Raw genomic sequence first — 13,255 nt, forward strand, 5'->3', positions numbered from 1 at the left:
TCAGTTCTTTGCCACATGGAGCTCTTTTTGGACTGCTTGAGTATTTCCCTCACATGGTAGCTGGCTTCCCCCAGAGTGATTCAAGAGAGTTCAATACCATTTATGACCTTACCTTGGAAGTTACACTTGGTAATTTCTGAAATATTGTATTGATCACACAGGTCACTTCTATTCATTGAGGGAGAGGATTAGATGAATACCAGAAGCAAGAATCACCGGGGGCCATCTTGGAGACTGGCTCCATCTTCTGGAATTTATACATGGAGTTTGTAGCCTATAAGTTCCATGACAGTAGAATTTTTCTATTTTTTTTTTCTTCATAGTTGTAGCCCTGGTGGCTATAACAGTGCCTTATAAATTTTAGGCACTCAATAAGTATTTGTTGAATGAATGAATAAATGGACTCAATTCAAATTCTCAGACCTAAAATATTCCTTTGGTCCCTAGAAGGTCTTGTAGGAACAAAAGATGCTTCCCCAAAGAGGTGGAGGATGAAGACATTAGAATATAGTAATAGGAATTTGTAAAGGGATGCATCAATTTAATAATGTTCTTAATGAATGATGGTGTTGGTGGTGGTGTTCAACAAGGGCCAGCCTCTGTGTTAGAAACTTCTTGTTATGTACATAATTTCACGTAGGCATTGTGAAAAAGAGTAAGGAGTTATGATTCAAATGCTGTGAAGAAGGTTAACACATGCATGTGCACACATGCACACACACATGCACAAATAGGCACACACACACCCCCACCCACAAACACACCCATGCACCCATGCCATTCAAAGGAAGGAATGCTCTGGGATAACAATAGAAAGGAAACCATGAGATTTAATACAGTGTCGAAATGGGTCTTTTGTAGAAAAGCACCTGGCATAGTCTCGACACAAAAATGACAACCTGAGAAAGAACACACAGGTTAAAGTTTATCATAAGCCTGCTTTTTAGAAAGTAAAGAGTGTGGGTTGTAATTCAAGGTGGGCAGCGATAATAAAGGACAGGGCTATGTGTGGAAATAACAGCGGTCCTCTTAATGGCAGCAGACTTGTTTCAGGTTCTGTCATTTTTTGGGATCTGTTGGGACATAAGCTTCCCAAGATAGAGGGGTAACCTGCGCAAAGGTTACCTACTCCCTGAGTAGGGAGTGCGAATGTGCTCTTGAGTGGCCAGCACCACTCAAATCACAGGTTATCGCTCAAGTGAATTTGTGGGATTTACTTTTTACTAATGGAAGTCGGCAGGGAGACCCTGGAGGGTAAGGAATACACCATCTCTTTCCTCAAGATGCTGTACGTTTGTAGGTTGTGAGGATGAAGACAGGAGTCAGTTGTAGAAAAAGCCTAGCAGTTTATTTCCTGATGGTTTACAGAAGGACATTTAGGTCTTTACACCTTCTCAGGAGGGTCTGCAAGGCAGCTTCGGCTGCTCTCTGGACACTGATGCAGGGGTCTTGCCGAAGTGCTTGGAGCCCTGAAACAGGAAGAAAAGCAGGGTTCAGTGATTGAAGAAAGCCAAGGCTCAAGCTATGCCGCAGCTTGAGGCTCTACGTTGAGGGTCAGCTCTACGTGGAGCTGGGGGTCCCATGCTTATGTTCTATCCCAGTGGGTAGGATTTGGATCTGCAAGCTGAGAATCTATTTTAACACTGAAATAGGGGAAGAGAAGATCCTGACCTTGTAATCAGTAGGTTTATAGACAATCAGAAAATAACAGTCTGTGGGGAATGATGCCTGCAAAGGGCTGGAGCGGGGGGTTGCTTTATACTCAGGAGAAATTCCAGTTTCTAGGGAGCATTAGAGACAATCATGAGGTACTAGGGTTTTCAGTTTCTAGGATAACAGGGAACTTGGTGCAGCATTAGCTTTTCTTTCTGAAAGATATGTCTTTAACAATATGCTGAGCAGAAACTAGGGTTGGTACTCACGTGTGGTCAGTTGTTCTTTGTCTAATAACTGCACATATTGGCTGGTCAAGTTGAGAACAATGGCATCTAAAATCAACAGGGGAAACAGATACTAATTTCATTATAGAGGAAGAGGCCATGAAAAGCATGTCAGGTCAGACTCTGCACCTGGTCAGAAGTTAAGTGGTCTGGCTAGTGAATGAGCAAATTATCTGATTCTTTTTGTGACCCCAGGATGATGCCAGGGTGATGTCTCTTGGGTTTTGAGTACCATGTCTGGAAGTGGTCCCTCACCCAACATGTACTTGGGAAAGATCACGAAGTGTCCTCCCAGGGGGTGCCAGTTATTGTCAGGGTTTCAAACATGTGCCAGATAGGATCCTTGTCTTCAGAAAGTTTACAGTGTAGCTGGAGGGATCATTCATTTGATCCAATAAGAAATCCTTAGCTTTTAACTCAGTCTTAAAGGTGGCCAAGAGAGTAGGCCTGTTCATGGTGGGCTGGATTAGTTAGAATAGGCGTCATGATAAAATTTAGAATTTCATAATTGAAGGATCCTCAGGGATTCACTTACATTCCTCTTTTATTTCATAGATCAGACAAAGAGGTAACACAGAGAAGTTAAGTGAATTGTCCAGAATCAAATAGCAGAGCCAAGATCGGCTGGTCTCCTCACTGACACGCTTTCCACTTGTATTATGTAGCTGCTAAAGCTCTCAGCTTCAACCCAGCTTGAAAGGTTTACTATGGCTTATGTTAAGGGAGGATGCAAAGGAAGCATTTAGGCAAGGCAGCAGGCTTGGGCAAAGACTTGGGCAAAAGAAGGAGCGACGACTAGGAACCAGAAGAGACATGAGGGGGGAGGGTCTAATGGGAGGAGCGGGGGTTTTGGGAAGTCAGAAGATGTTACAAGTTTTCATCTGCAAAAGGGAACAGGTTCCTTTGAGGGAAGATATTCCAAGATGCAGAACGAATTCCTTTCTGGCATTTTGTTGTTGCTGTTGTTGCTGTCATCCCAGTCATACCCGTGTTCATGGTGGAGTAGCTTCCCGTTGAAGCAAGACTAGATGGCAAGGAGCAGATCATCTGAGTAGGGAGTGCGAATGTGCTCTCACCTGTGAGTTTGGTGGCAGCACTCCGGATCATCTCCCAAGTGCTGCTGAAGAAGGGGAACGAGTGTGTGTGGAGGATCCACAGGATTTCCTGGTTTTTCTTTGCCTAAAAGAGATGGATATTACAAAGAGGACAACTGGGAAGTGATCCACTATGAAATTTGGCATCCGGTAGGTCCTACAAAAGGAAACTAAAGGCCACGAACACTCACACCGCCATTAATCATTCTACTGGAAGATGTCTTATGGTTATTTCAAACCTGAATTTAATCAGAAAAGTACTGGGCCTTGCGGGACTAATCAACTGGTGTGTTTCAGGAATCTCGAAGAACATAGCCCAGTCAGGACTGGGAAAGAGCGGAAGGTAATGGGGCCAGATACCAAGAATCGTTGAGATCCTTCCAAACCAGTTCTGACTGTGGCCACAGATCCCTTGCTGTGTTGTCTGCCTTTCTGGGATCTGCCTGGACTCTGGGCTGTGCAGCGTTTGCAGGCAGCGTTTACGACACACTCACCAGTTTCACACAGAACTGCCTGTAGAAATCCCTGGCCCTTGGTAGATCCTGACCATCAAGGAGATGATCTAACACCCCATAGAGTTCCTGAAGGCCCAGGAAAGGGATGCAGATGATCAGGACATCACGGCAAGCCTAAGAAACAGAGTGTTTCAATCACCGTCTATAATGCTGGATCTCTTTCTGGAAGGGAAGGATGCTGCCTAGTGCTGGGAGTGGGGCAGTGGACACCAGCGATGTGAGGGGCTTAAAGTCAGTGCTGGTACCTTCCCAGTTTCAAAGACGGAAGAGCAATCTCAGACAGAGAGAGCAGGCAAGAAAGAACCTAGGGTTGAAGAAGCAGTTTTCAGGTTCGGTTGAGAGAGGTGGCCTCAGATCCAGCTTCTGGACCAGCTAGACCAGAGTTACTGGCACGTGCCGGCCGTGGGGGAGGAGGAGGTGCGGATGTCTGTACAAAGGCCACTTACTGCTCTGATCTTGGGATTGGGATCCCAGAGGTGGAGAAGGAATGAAATCATGCTCTTTTTTATTTCCTCCGCAAAAAAAATCTTCCACCTTCTTCCTGTTAGGGATGCCAGATTCTCAAATAAGAAGATGGCAGTCAGTCTCACATCATCCTGCTCCTGTGGTGACAGACGCATGTCATGGGTGAGTCGCCCTCACGGGCCACTCCCGGCCGGCACCCACCCCCACCCCGGCCGCCCCATGTCAGCAGAGGGAGGCTGCAACACGGTCTCCGGTGTGCTCTTGTCACAACCCCTCTGTGCGCCAAGAACGCCCTTCCATTCCTGGCAGCTCTGTACTCACACTCTGTGAGTTTGAATGGCCACGGGTCTGGGTTTAAGTGATGCTCTAGAGCTGGAGACTTGATTTCTATCATTGAGTAGCTACTGGGGAAACAGACCACAGGAATGGTAAACAGGGCGTACCGGGGGCAAGAGGCCAGGGAGGGTTCCTGCTCATTGTGTATTTTATACAAATTAGCCTGATGGCATCACTAACCTAGAATTCTGGGGCTTCTAATCTAAATTGCCCAAGGCCCGAAACTCTTCTCTAAGATCCCAAATACTTTCCAATGGGATTAAAGGCAGCTCAGAAGTTTGGGCTCTGGGTCTCGGAGACAGAGAATATACAAACAAGTGCCTAGCCCTACGCTTGCATATGTGAAATTTTGGAACCTCCTTGCTTGTTGTCCAGCATGGTAGATAATGATTTTAAGAACCAAAGGGTGAGGTGGTGGAGAAAGATGGCCTCCTGTTATCCCAGATACTTTGCTGATACTGATCAGAGTTCTAACGAACACTGGATTTTCTGGAGGTTTTTCTTTCTTTTTTTCCCTCCCAGGTCTAGCAAACTAGTTTAGAATACCCATATAAAGGCAGAGGGATGAAGAGAAAAGTCGTCCTGAGTCGCAGAATATTATTTTGGATTAGCAATAAGCAAGGGCCAATGAAAAGCATCCCCATGAATATGAGGAAAAGAAGAGAGAGTAGTATTAATTTTGATGGCAAGGTAGAATGTGTCAGAAATGGGCACATAAACAAAAAAGCCACAGAAAAGGAAGTTAATAAAGATCTTCCAGAAAATATAAAGATGGCTGGTTGGGACAAGGCCAGAAAAGTTAAATGAATACATGAGACATGACCTCATATCATAGAAATGGAAGTAGAAATGTTTAAATGTACTAGGAATGAGGTCAGGATATATTTTTAAAAGGTCTATTTATTTAAAAGATTATTTATTTACTTATTTGTGAGAGAGAGCATGAGTGAGGGTGAGCGGGGAAAGGGTAGAGGAGTAGGGAGAGGGATAGGGAGTGAATCTCAAGGAGAATCCCTGCTGAGCATGGAACCCAATGTGGGGCTCAATCTCACAACCCTGAGGTCATGACCTGAGCCAAGAGTCAGACGCTTAACCAACTGAACCACTCAGGCACCCCTATTTATTTATTTATAAAAGATTTTATTTTTAAGTAATCTCCACACCCAACGTGGGGCTTGAACTTACAACTCTGAGATCAAGAGTTGCATGCTCTGCTGACTGAGCCAGCCAGGTGGCCTAAAAGGTCTCTTTTTATTTTATTTTTTAAAAAAGATTTATTTATTTATTTATATGACAGAGAGAGAGGGAGAGAGAGAAAGAGGGAGGCAGAAGGAGAAGCAGGCTTCCCGCTGAACAGAGACCCCGACTCGGGGCTCAATCCCAGGACCCCGGGATCATGACCTGAGCTGAAGGCAGATGCTTAACCGACTGAGCCACCCACAGGCACCCCAAAAGGTCTCTTTTTAGAAAAAGAAAACAGACCAATTACAAAACACCAAAAAGGTAGAAAGGTATTTACTTTTTTCAAAATCTTCTAAATTTTCTGAAATCAAACGATAGGACCTAATGATAGGTCAAGGAATGATAGGAAAAAGCAGAAAAAAAGCAGCAAACCTGTTGTGGGTGCTGAGATACTAGAGTTTAGTGTCCTTGTTTCGAGTTGAGAAAATGGAGTCACACAGAGTAAGGTGATTGCTCGGGGTTGGTGCAGGGGCAGGAGTGAACAGGGCGCGGTGCGTATGGTGGCCACCATATTTTCTGTTCTACCATTTCGTTGGAGTGTCACCATGTTTTGAGAATTCCAAGAAAGTGCTTAAATATTGAAAGAAAGGGAGGAGGAAAGAAACTTGGAGATGACAGAATTGTATGCTTAATCTATAGAAAACTATTGGGGCTAAGTTTCATAAAGTATAGTTCAATTTACTTGTGGGAAGAGAGCAGTAGCAGAGAATGAGTAGCATGTCATTACTAAGTCCTAAGTTTTTTTCTTTATCCAGACTTTACTTTTATACAAAAACGATGGAACTGATACTTATTGGGGGTGAGAAGGTTCTAACCTAACAACCCAGCAAGACTTTAGAATTTTTTCCTTCCGCATAAGACTGAGAAACATTATCTTTTTTTTTTTTTTAAAGATTTTATTTATTTATTTGAGAGAGAGAATGAGAGAGGGAGAGCATGAGAGGGGGGAGGGTCAGAGGGAGAAGCAGACTCCCTGCCGAGCAGGGAGCCCGATGCGGGACTTGATCCTAGGACTCCAGGATCATGACCTGAGCCGAAGGCAGTCGCTTAACCGACTGAGCCACCCAGGCGCCCCGAGAAACATTATCTTGACCACAAAACTCATAGGTGATTATTGGAGGCTCAGATCCAAGAGAACTATCATCACTGGATCCACGACAACCCCGGGGAAGCTAATAAACAGGTGGGGTGCTGTAGGGGTGACTTCAGCCCTTTGCTGTCAAAGATTGTCATCAATCATCTGTGTAATAAAAAAAGGAACATCTTTGTTATTTTACAGAAGATACTATATTGAGTGGGAGCCAAGTAAGCAGTTTTGAGGACAAGATGAGAATTAAAAGGAATGTTGATATATTGGAGAAAGTAGCTGGACACAAGCAGAAAGCTGCTTTCGAAGGCCGGGATTAGGCTAGCAAGGAAATAACGGAAACCGAAAAATACACAACTGGAGAATTATCGACTGTGGGCATATATTGCAGACTAAAATCTAGAGGCCTATGTTGTTAACAAATTGCCAAGGAGTCAGGAAGAAAGGGCAAGATTTAAAAAAAAAAATTGGAGTGGATAAACAGGAAAAAATCAGACCTGAGAGGGAATTTTTCTTTAGGTTGTCTTCAGTACTTTGCAGGCCACATCTAGAGACACAACAGAGTTGCTGGCTTGTAAAATATTTAAAGAGCTGAAAAATTAGGTTTATGATGAATAATGGAGGAAATGAAGACTTTTCAGTCTGGAGACTGGAAGGTAGAAAGGTAATTTAATCAAGCCTTAATGTTTAAGAGGAGGAAACCAGCAGTTTTCCATCTCCTCTGACAACACAACATGAGGAAAGAGGTCTCGATCACAAAAATGTATGTAAGTTGGAGGGGAAATAGATTTTTACTCTGATGACAATGAATAAACCAAAATAAATAATAAAATCTAGTTTTCCAGGAGGTACAAAGGAAAATGGCCGTCCTTTGCCTGGGGTCACTGACTGATCTTTTTTTGAATTGATTTCTAGGCTATTGACTAGATTGGGGGTTTTACAGAAGCTTTTTCTGTGAAAGGCCAGACAGTAAATAATTTAGACTTCGGGGGCCATATGGTTTCTGTAACAACTAATCAATTCTGCAGATGAAGTGTGGAAGCAACCATAGACAATATGTAACTGATGAGCATGGATGTATGCCAATGAAACTTCATTGACGAAAAGATGCTCTGGGCAGCATTTGGCCCTCCGGCTGTGGTGTCTCCTGACTCCTAGATTAAATGAACCACGCAAGCATTTTGAACCTTTGCATCTTGGACGTGGAGAAGAGTATTGGAGGTGAGAAGACCTTTATTTGGGCCCTTGCTCTCTGTTGAGTACTGTCATAATTTGTGGGAATGAGACAGGGAAGAGAGGAAAGCTACCAAAAGGCATTATTAAGGAGTGTATTTCCCTTATGGGCAAGTGGGCTCAATCCTTCTGACAGAGGAGGAAGCTGAGGAGTTTATTTGCAAACTTACATTTCTCGTTGTTCTAGGGTTCTCCCCCAACATGTCTGCACTCCTCCCCCCCACCCCCACCCCGCCCTGCTCAGATCGATCATGATTCCTCGGCCAGAGAGTCCCCTCAGGGGTCCCCTCAGGCAGAGGGAGAGCCAGGAAGCCAGCAGCCTGCACGGGGACTGTACCAATGATCTCTGTGCTGGGAATGCACAGTGGGAAGGCCAAGGAAGAGAGATGGGACAGCGATGTTGCTTGCTACAAGAACTACCTGAATCTCTCTCTGTTCGTTCACTTTTGGGGAGGGAAGATTCCTGAACAGGCTCACTTACGTCTTCAAAGAAGGTTCTTGTTTGCAGCACTATCTCTTTGAAGTAGAAGCTCACGTCTCTGTCTGTGAGCAGTTCCAGGATCTTTTTTAGAGCCTTCAAGCTTTCACAGACGACTTCGGTGCGGGCCAGGTGATACAGGCCTCTGATGACAGATTCTAATATTATCTGCTTATGCTTCTTCACCTATTTTGAAATAAGGTCTCTTAATCTCGAAAACTGTTCTACGTGCAGGTGGCGGAGGGTAGGGGACTCCCAGCAAGGAAATTAGAATTCTGTTAGGGTCACAGTTTCTTCAACCCGAGAGATACCACTGTAACAATTTATTTGGATTTTTACTTAATTACTATGCAACCACGAGGTGTGGGTTAGTAAATCATTATTTTCAATTCTACTTGCATGTCTCCCCGCCCCATACTCCTTTTACCTTGTGAGGGGCTCCATAAGCTGTATTACCAAGTCCTCGGATGGCCATTTGCCTCAACGTCACATTGGAGTCCCAGGCACTCTGATCCATGAGGATCAGCACTTCCCGTAGATTCCCATGCTTCCAAAGGATTGGCTCCTTCACGAGCTGAAAACGACCACTTCGCCCCTTTAGTGAAGGGAGTGGCCTCCCTCCAGGACAGTGACGAGTGCATCATAGATACAATGAAAGTGTAGGGTCCAGCCACTCATGAAGTGGAGGAGGAAGCCCTGGGGTGAATCAGCAAGTGTTGCAGAAACTAATCTCTAGATACGAGCAGCCCCCAGGTCAAGGTTACACGATGACAAGAACCACGAGACCTAGTTAAGAAGAGGTTTTCTAATCGAAATGGAAAAATGGGAAAACAGGAGTTACTGACAATGTTCCTTCCCTGGGTCGGCTGGGACAACCTTTGTGCCAGGGTGTGAGGTGACAATAATATACCATTGATTACTTTTTATTTTGTCCCTGTCATAGTTATTCTCCAGGCTTCTCTGTCCTGGGAGGGTTGGTTTCTGCAGACCAGAGCGAAGGAAGAGGTTGGGGGTGGGTTCTTTTTTTCCCTCTCTCATTCCCTGCTCGGGTACCATATTTCTGGCAGTGGCTGGGGCTCTCCACTCCCCAAGCTCCCCCAAAGGGCCAGCTCCCACTGAACTCTTGACCCTGAGAGAAACGCCCCCAAGGGGACCCAGAGAGCCTGCTGAGCAGTGATGTGGCTGCTTTCTCTTGCCTCAGAGAAGAAAGCTGTGCCGGTGACCCGGTAGTTCTCCGAGGAGGAGGTGAGAGATGAGAAGAGTTGCTCCATGATGTCCAGTATGATGCCACGTTGCCTCACAGTGCTCCTAGAAAACGCAAGGCTCCAGTTGTAGCAGAGACTTTGTTCTTTCTAAACTGTGGAGGACACTTTGGTCTATTTCTCTCTCAGGAAAATAAATGATCTAAAAGGGGATGTTCGACGGAAGAGCACTAATGCTTCAACTTGGAAATAGCTTATCCAAGTGCCCAATCTAGGTGCAGTTTTCCTACCACTGTTCACTGCATCACTATGTTTTGGGGGAGTGGTGGGATCTGGGATGCTCCCACCATCTCTTCCCACGTCCTTCTGCTCTTTCTTCCTTGTTTTTCCTCCTGGACTATAAGTCCTTAGTGAGTCCACTGCTCCCAGTGAAGCTGTCTACATTGCATTTTTACTCAATTTTTAGTTTTCTCCTTTGTGTCCAGTTCTAGAAGGCCTGCCCATTACCTGGCCAGTGCACACACTCCTACATGGTGGGTACTGGGACTGCTGAGGAGGGTCCACAAGTTGTCCCCCTCATCAGATTCCTTGGCAAGGCCTTCTTTCATGGCTTGGGCTTGCACACACTTCAGAGTCACCGTCGAGAGCCTGAAGGAGACAGTCGGCATCACAGAAGTAAGCCAACCCCATGCAAGGAATTGTGAATCCCCAAGTTCACTCTGTCTGTTCCCCACAAGGCTCCCTCACTCCTGGATGAAGGGACACTGTGCAAGGGGAAAAACCGACTGCCTGATCTTACACTTTAATTTGGGGTCAGAGGGGACACGGAGATTATCTGAACCAGTAAGTAAAATGCCACAAAACTTCATCAACCTCTCAGGAGAAAATAAAGCCCAAAGGATGGAACGTGCAAACTCCTCTCTTTTGCTTATTCTCAAACAGCCCTCCGGAACCAGGACGCGTCTCACAGTGGATGATGTGTCACGACGGTTGGCCAGACAGTGGTCGTGCTGGAGTCAGGAGGGCGGGTGCAGGCCCGGGTATGTGCGTGGATGGAGGCAGGGCCCTTGATCCTGCTGTCATTTTAGTGAAGTGACATATATTAATGGAACTACATGTGTTGGGCCTAAATGCTGCTTAGAAGGTCTTTCGAAAGATTGATTTGACACCGGAATAAAAAGTTATGCAAAAGGACAAGGAAACAGAGCCTTGTGATAGAGGATAAAAATGTATACCTAATCATTTTAAAAGAGTTCTTTGAATAAATATATAGCAAACATTTGAAAGTATAAGAAAGCATTGATTCATGGCTTAGTTGGGATTCTTTCTTTCTTTTTCAATACTACACAAAATAATTTTGCTTCCTTCAATGGGTGACGTCTTCAGTTTGATAAAATATGGTGTCGATTTTTATTTTTCTTCTTTCCTTGGTGGCCTTGGATATCACAGAATTCCAGCCTTCCTTGAAGGGTCTCAGTGAGAGAAAACAAATGAAACAGGGCTCTGTGGAAGCACACAGAGCAGCTGTTTGTTGTTCTGGGGCCGTTCTGGGCAGAGACCCTGGGGCCCGGCTCAGGGAAGAAGAGTACCAAGGGCTCAAGGTCAGCGGAGCCTTGTTTGCTCCTGGGTAGTGGAGGCCGCAGCGGAAGGCATAGGCCTTGGCTGCCATGGCCCCTCGTCTAGCGTCTGGGATCCCGACAGCTGGGGAGGGCCCTCCTGCCTGGCCATGTACCTGCAGGGGTCTGCAGTCTGCTGCCGTTCTCCCTGCTGCATTACTCGCCGTCTGTGGCTCCAGGGGGAAGTGGGCATTTTCTGGCCCAGTGTGCAGCTGACCAGCTTCAGGAGTAGAGCGAACACCTCCGGGTACAAGGCGGTGATGGGGGTGCCTGTTGATACCACTTCATACATAGCACAGGCCACCTGAGGGGAGAGAGAGCCCCACGGTCAAGCAGGCCCCTTTCCTCCCAGGACATCCCCCGGGCCTCATCTTCAAGTTTGCTTTTCTCCCCAGAGGATTGCTTTCCAAGGTGACCACACTCATGGTAAAAACAAAGCAAAACAGAGCAAATTCCAGGGGGGACCAGTCAGGTTACATGAAATCTCTTCCAGCGCTGACGTCTTTCAAAAGGGTGCTTTTGGATCTCTTGAAGACACATTTGGAAATACAGATACACGGATTTTCTTTGAGATGATGAGAAATTTGGTTCTAAAAGCGACAGCCGCAGACAAAATTGCCACCGTATTTGTTGAATCTAAGCTGGAGTTGATTTAAAATCAGAGTACGAGAGGGGAAGAAGTATGATTAAGGCTACATCACCAAGTTCCAGCTGGGGACAGACCACGTAGTGGGACGCTATTCCAGGCATGTGATGGGTTGTCCAACTCACTGAAATCGCCTCCATCCCGGCTAGGTCGTCTTCTAATTCATTCTCAAGTTTGTCTGTTAAGGCTCTCAAGAGCTTACTACTGGAGGCTATGTTCTCAGCCAGAGCTTTCCACAATGTCTTTGTGTCCCTAGAGTGGTAAGGCAGGAAGCTGATAAGAAACAACTCTTTGGATTATGAGCGTTTTCATCTGTTCCCCTCTAAAACAACATTATGACTAATCAAAATTTCAAGGACAGATAGAGATGCTAACATGCCTGGAAATAAGAAGGATGTGTGATTTAACAGTCCAGCATTCTGGACGTGGGTGACTTAGGTTTGTTGATGTCCATTAAGGCAGAAACCTCTCCCATAGGTGTATTCTAGGCAACCAGAAAGAGGAGAAATACTCATTTTTCTAATACTCATTTATTCCTATGATATATATATATTTTTTTTAAAAATCTCATTTAATGAGGATATGTATATGAAAAACACTTGGAGAAACGTCCCTTGTGATTCAAACACCATTTTTGAAATTATTATTTAGGTGAGATGTTCTCAACCTTTGTTTTTGCTTTCTTTCTCTCAAACCACTAATTCTTCCTCAATGCAGATTAGCCTTTCCTAGGAGAATGGGCTGGCTCAGTTAGAATCTACCTGTCAAAGGGCAGAGGCTTCTGTAAAAGGTTGGCAACAACTGCATCCATGTGAAAGCTGGCGATCTGAGAGACGGCTTCCAGCATAAACTGAAAACTTTCTTCCTTTTGCCTGAGGACTGGCATGTGATGGTAAATCATGCTCAAGATCTCCAACAGCTAAAAGAAAAAAACAAAAAGCCAAATCAAACAAGAAGTTGCCATTTTTCCTCTACATGAATGACTTAGGACACATATAGTCAGCATATTATTCATGGGTGGTTGATGAATTATAAACCAGGTTAAAAATAATAATCAATTCTGCATGACCTATCTCTTACTCAGGGGGATTCTAGCTATACTGGGTGTTTATTCTTAAGTTGATGTAGCAAATATTTGGTGAAAGGCTGCATTAGGCCAAATATTGTGCTAGGCATTGTGGGGAATTTACCAAAGATGAATAAGATGCGGCCCTTTCTCAAAAGGAATCAGTATTCTAATAAAGAATGTTAGCCATACTGGGTGATGGACATTGGGGAGGGTATCTGCTCTGGTAAGCGCTGTGAACTGTGTAAGACTGATGAATCACAGACCCGTACCTCGGAAACAAATAATACATTATATGTTAAAAAAAAAAAAAAAGAAGAAGATAGCAGGAGGGG

At 44.9% G+C, this 13,255-nt stretch overlaps 1 protein-coding gene across 1 annotated transcript in view; it reads right to left on the reverse strand.

Annotated features, from left to right (window-relative positions):
* Positions 1-1,362: 1,362 nt before the first annotated feature.
* Positions 1,363-13,255, reverse strand: part of LOC118006378 (maestro heat-like repeat-containing protein family member 2B) — a 63,408-nt gene continuing 51,515 nt past the window's right edge. The window contains exons 31-42 of the mRNA XM_034999002.1: positions 12,616-12,773; positions 11,980-12,106; positions 11,325-11,512; positions 10,100-10,240; positions 9,587-9,698; positions 8,818-8,964; positions 8,394-8,576; positions 3,996-4,151; positions 3,529-3,663; positions 3,017-3,119; positions 1,923-1,988; positions 1,363-1,469 (exon numbers count right to left, since the gene is read on the reverse strand). Of these exons, the coding sequence (XP_034854893.1) occupies positions 1,363-1,469; positions 1,923-1,988; positions 3,017-3,119; positions 3,529-3,663; positions 3,996-4,151; positions 8,394-8,576; positions 8,818-8,964; positions 9,587-9,698; positions 10,100-10,240; positions 11,325-11,512; positions 11,980-12,106; positions 12,616-12,773 (1,623 nt within the window). The remainder of the gene's footprint in view (positions 1,470-1,922; positions 1,989-3,016; positions 3,120-3,528; positions 3,664-3,995; positions 4,152-8,393; positions 8,577-8,817; positions 8,965-9,586; positions 9,699-10,099; positions 10,241-11,324; positions 11,513-11,979; positions 12,107-12,615; positions 12,774-13,255) is intronic.

This window comes from Mirounga leonina, unplaced genomic scaffold (genome assembly GCF_011800145.1).
Source record: "Mirounga leonina isolate KUSES-001 unplaced genomic scaffold, KU_Mleo_1.0 Mir_96, whole genome shotgun sequence".
Classification (NCBI taxonomy): domain Eukaryota; kingdom Metazoa; phylum Chordata; class Mammalia; order Carnivora; family Phocidae; genus Mirounga; species Mirounga leonina.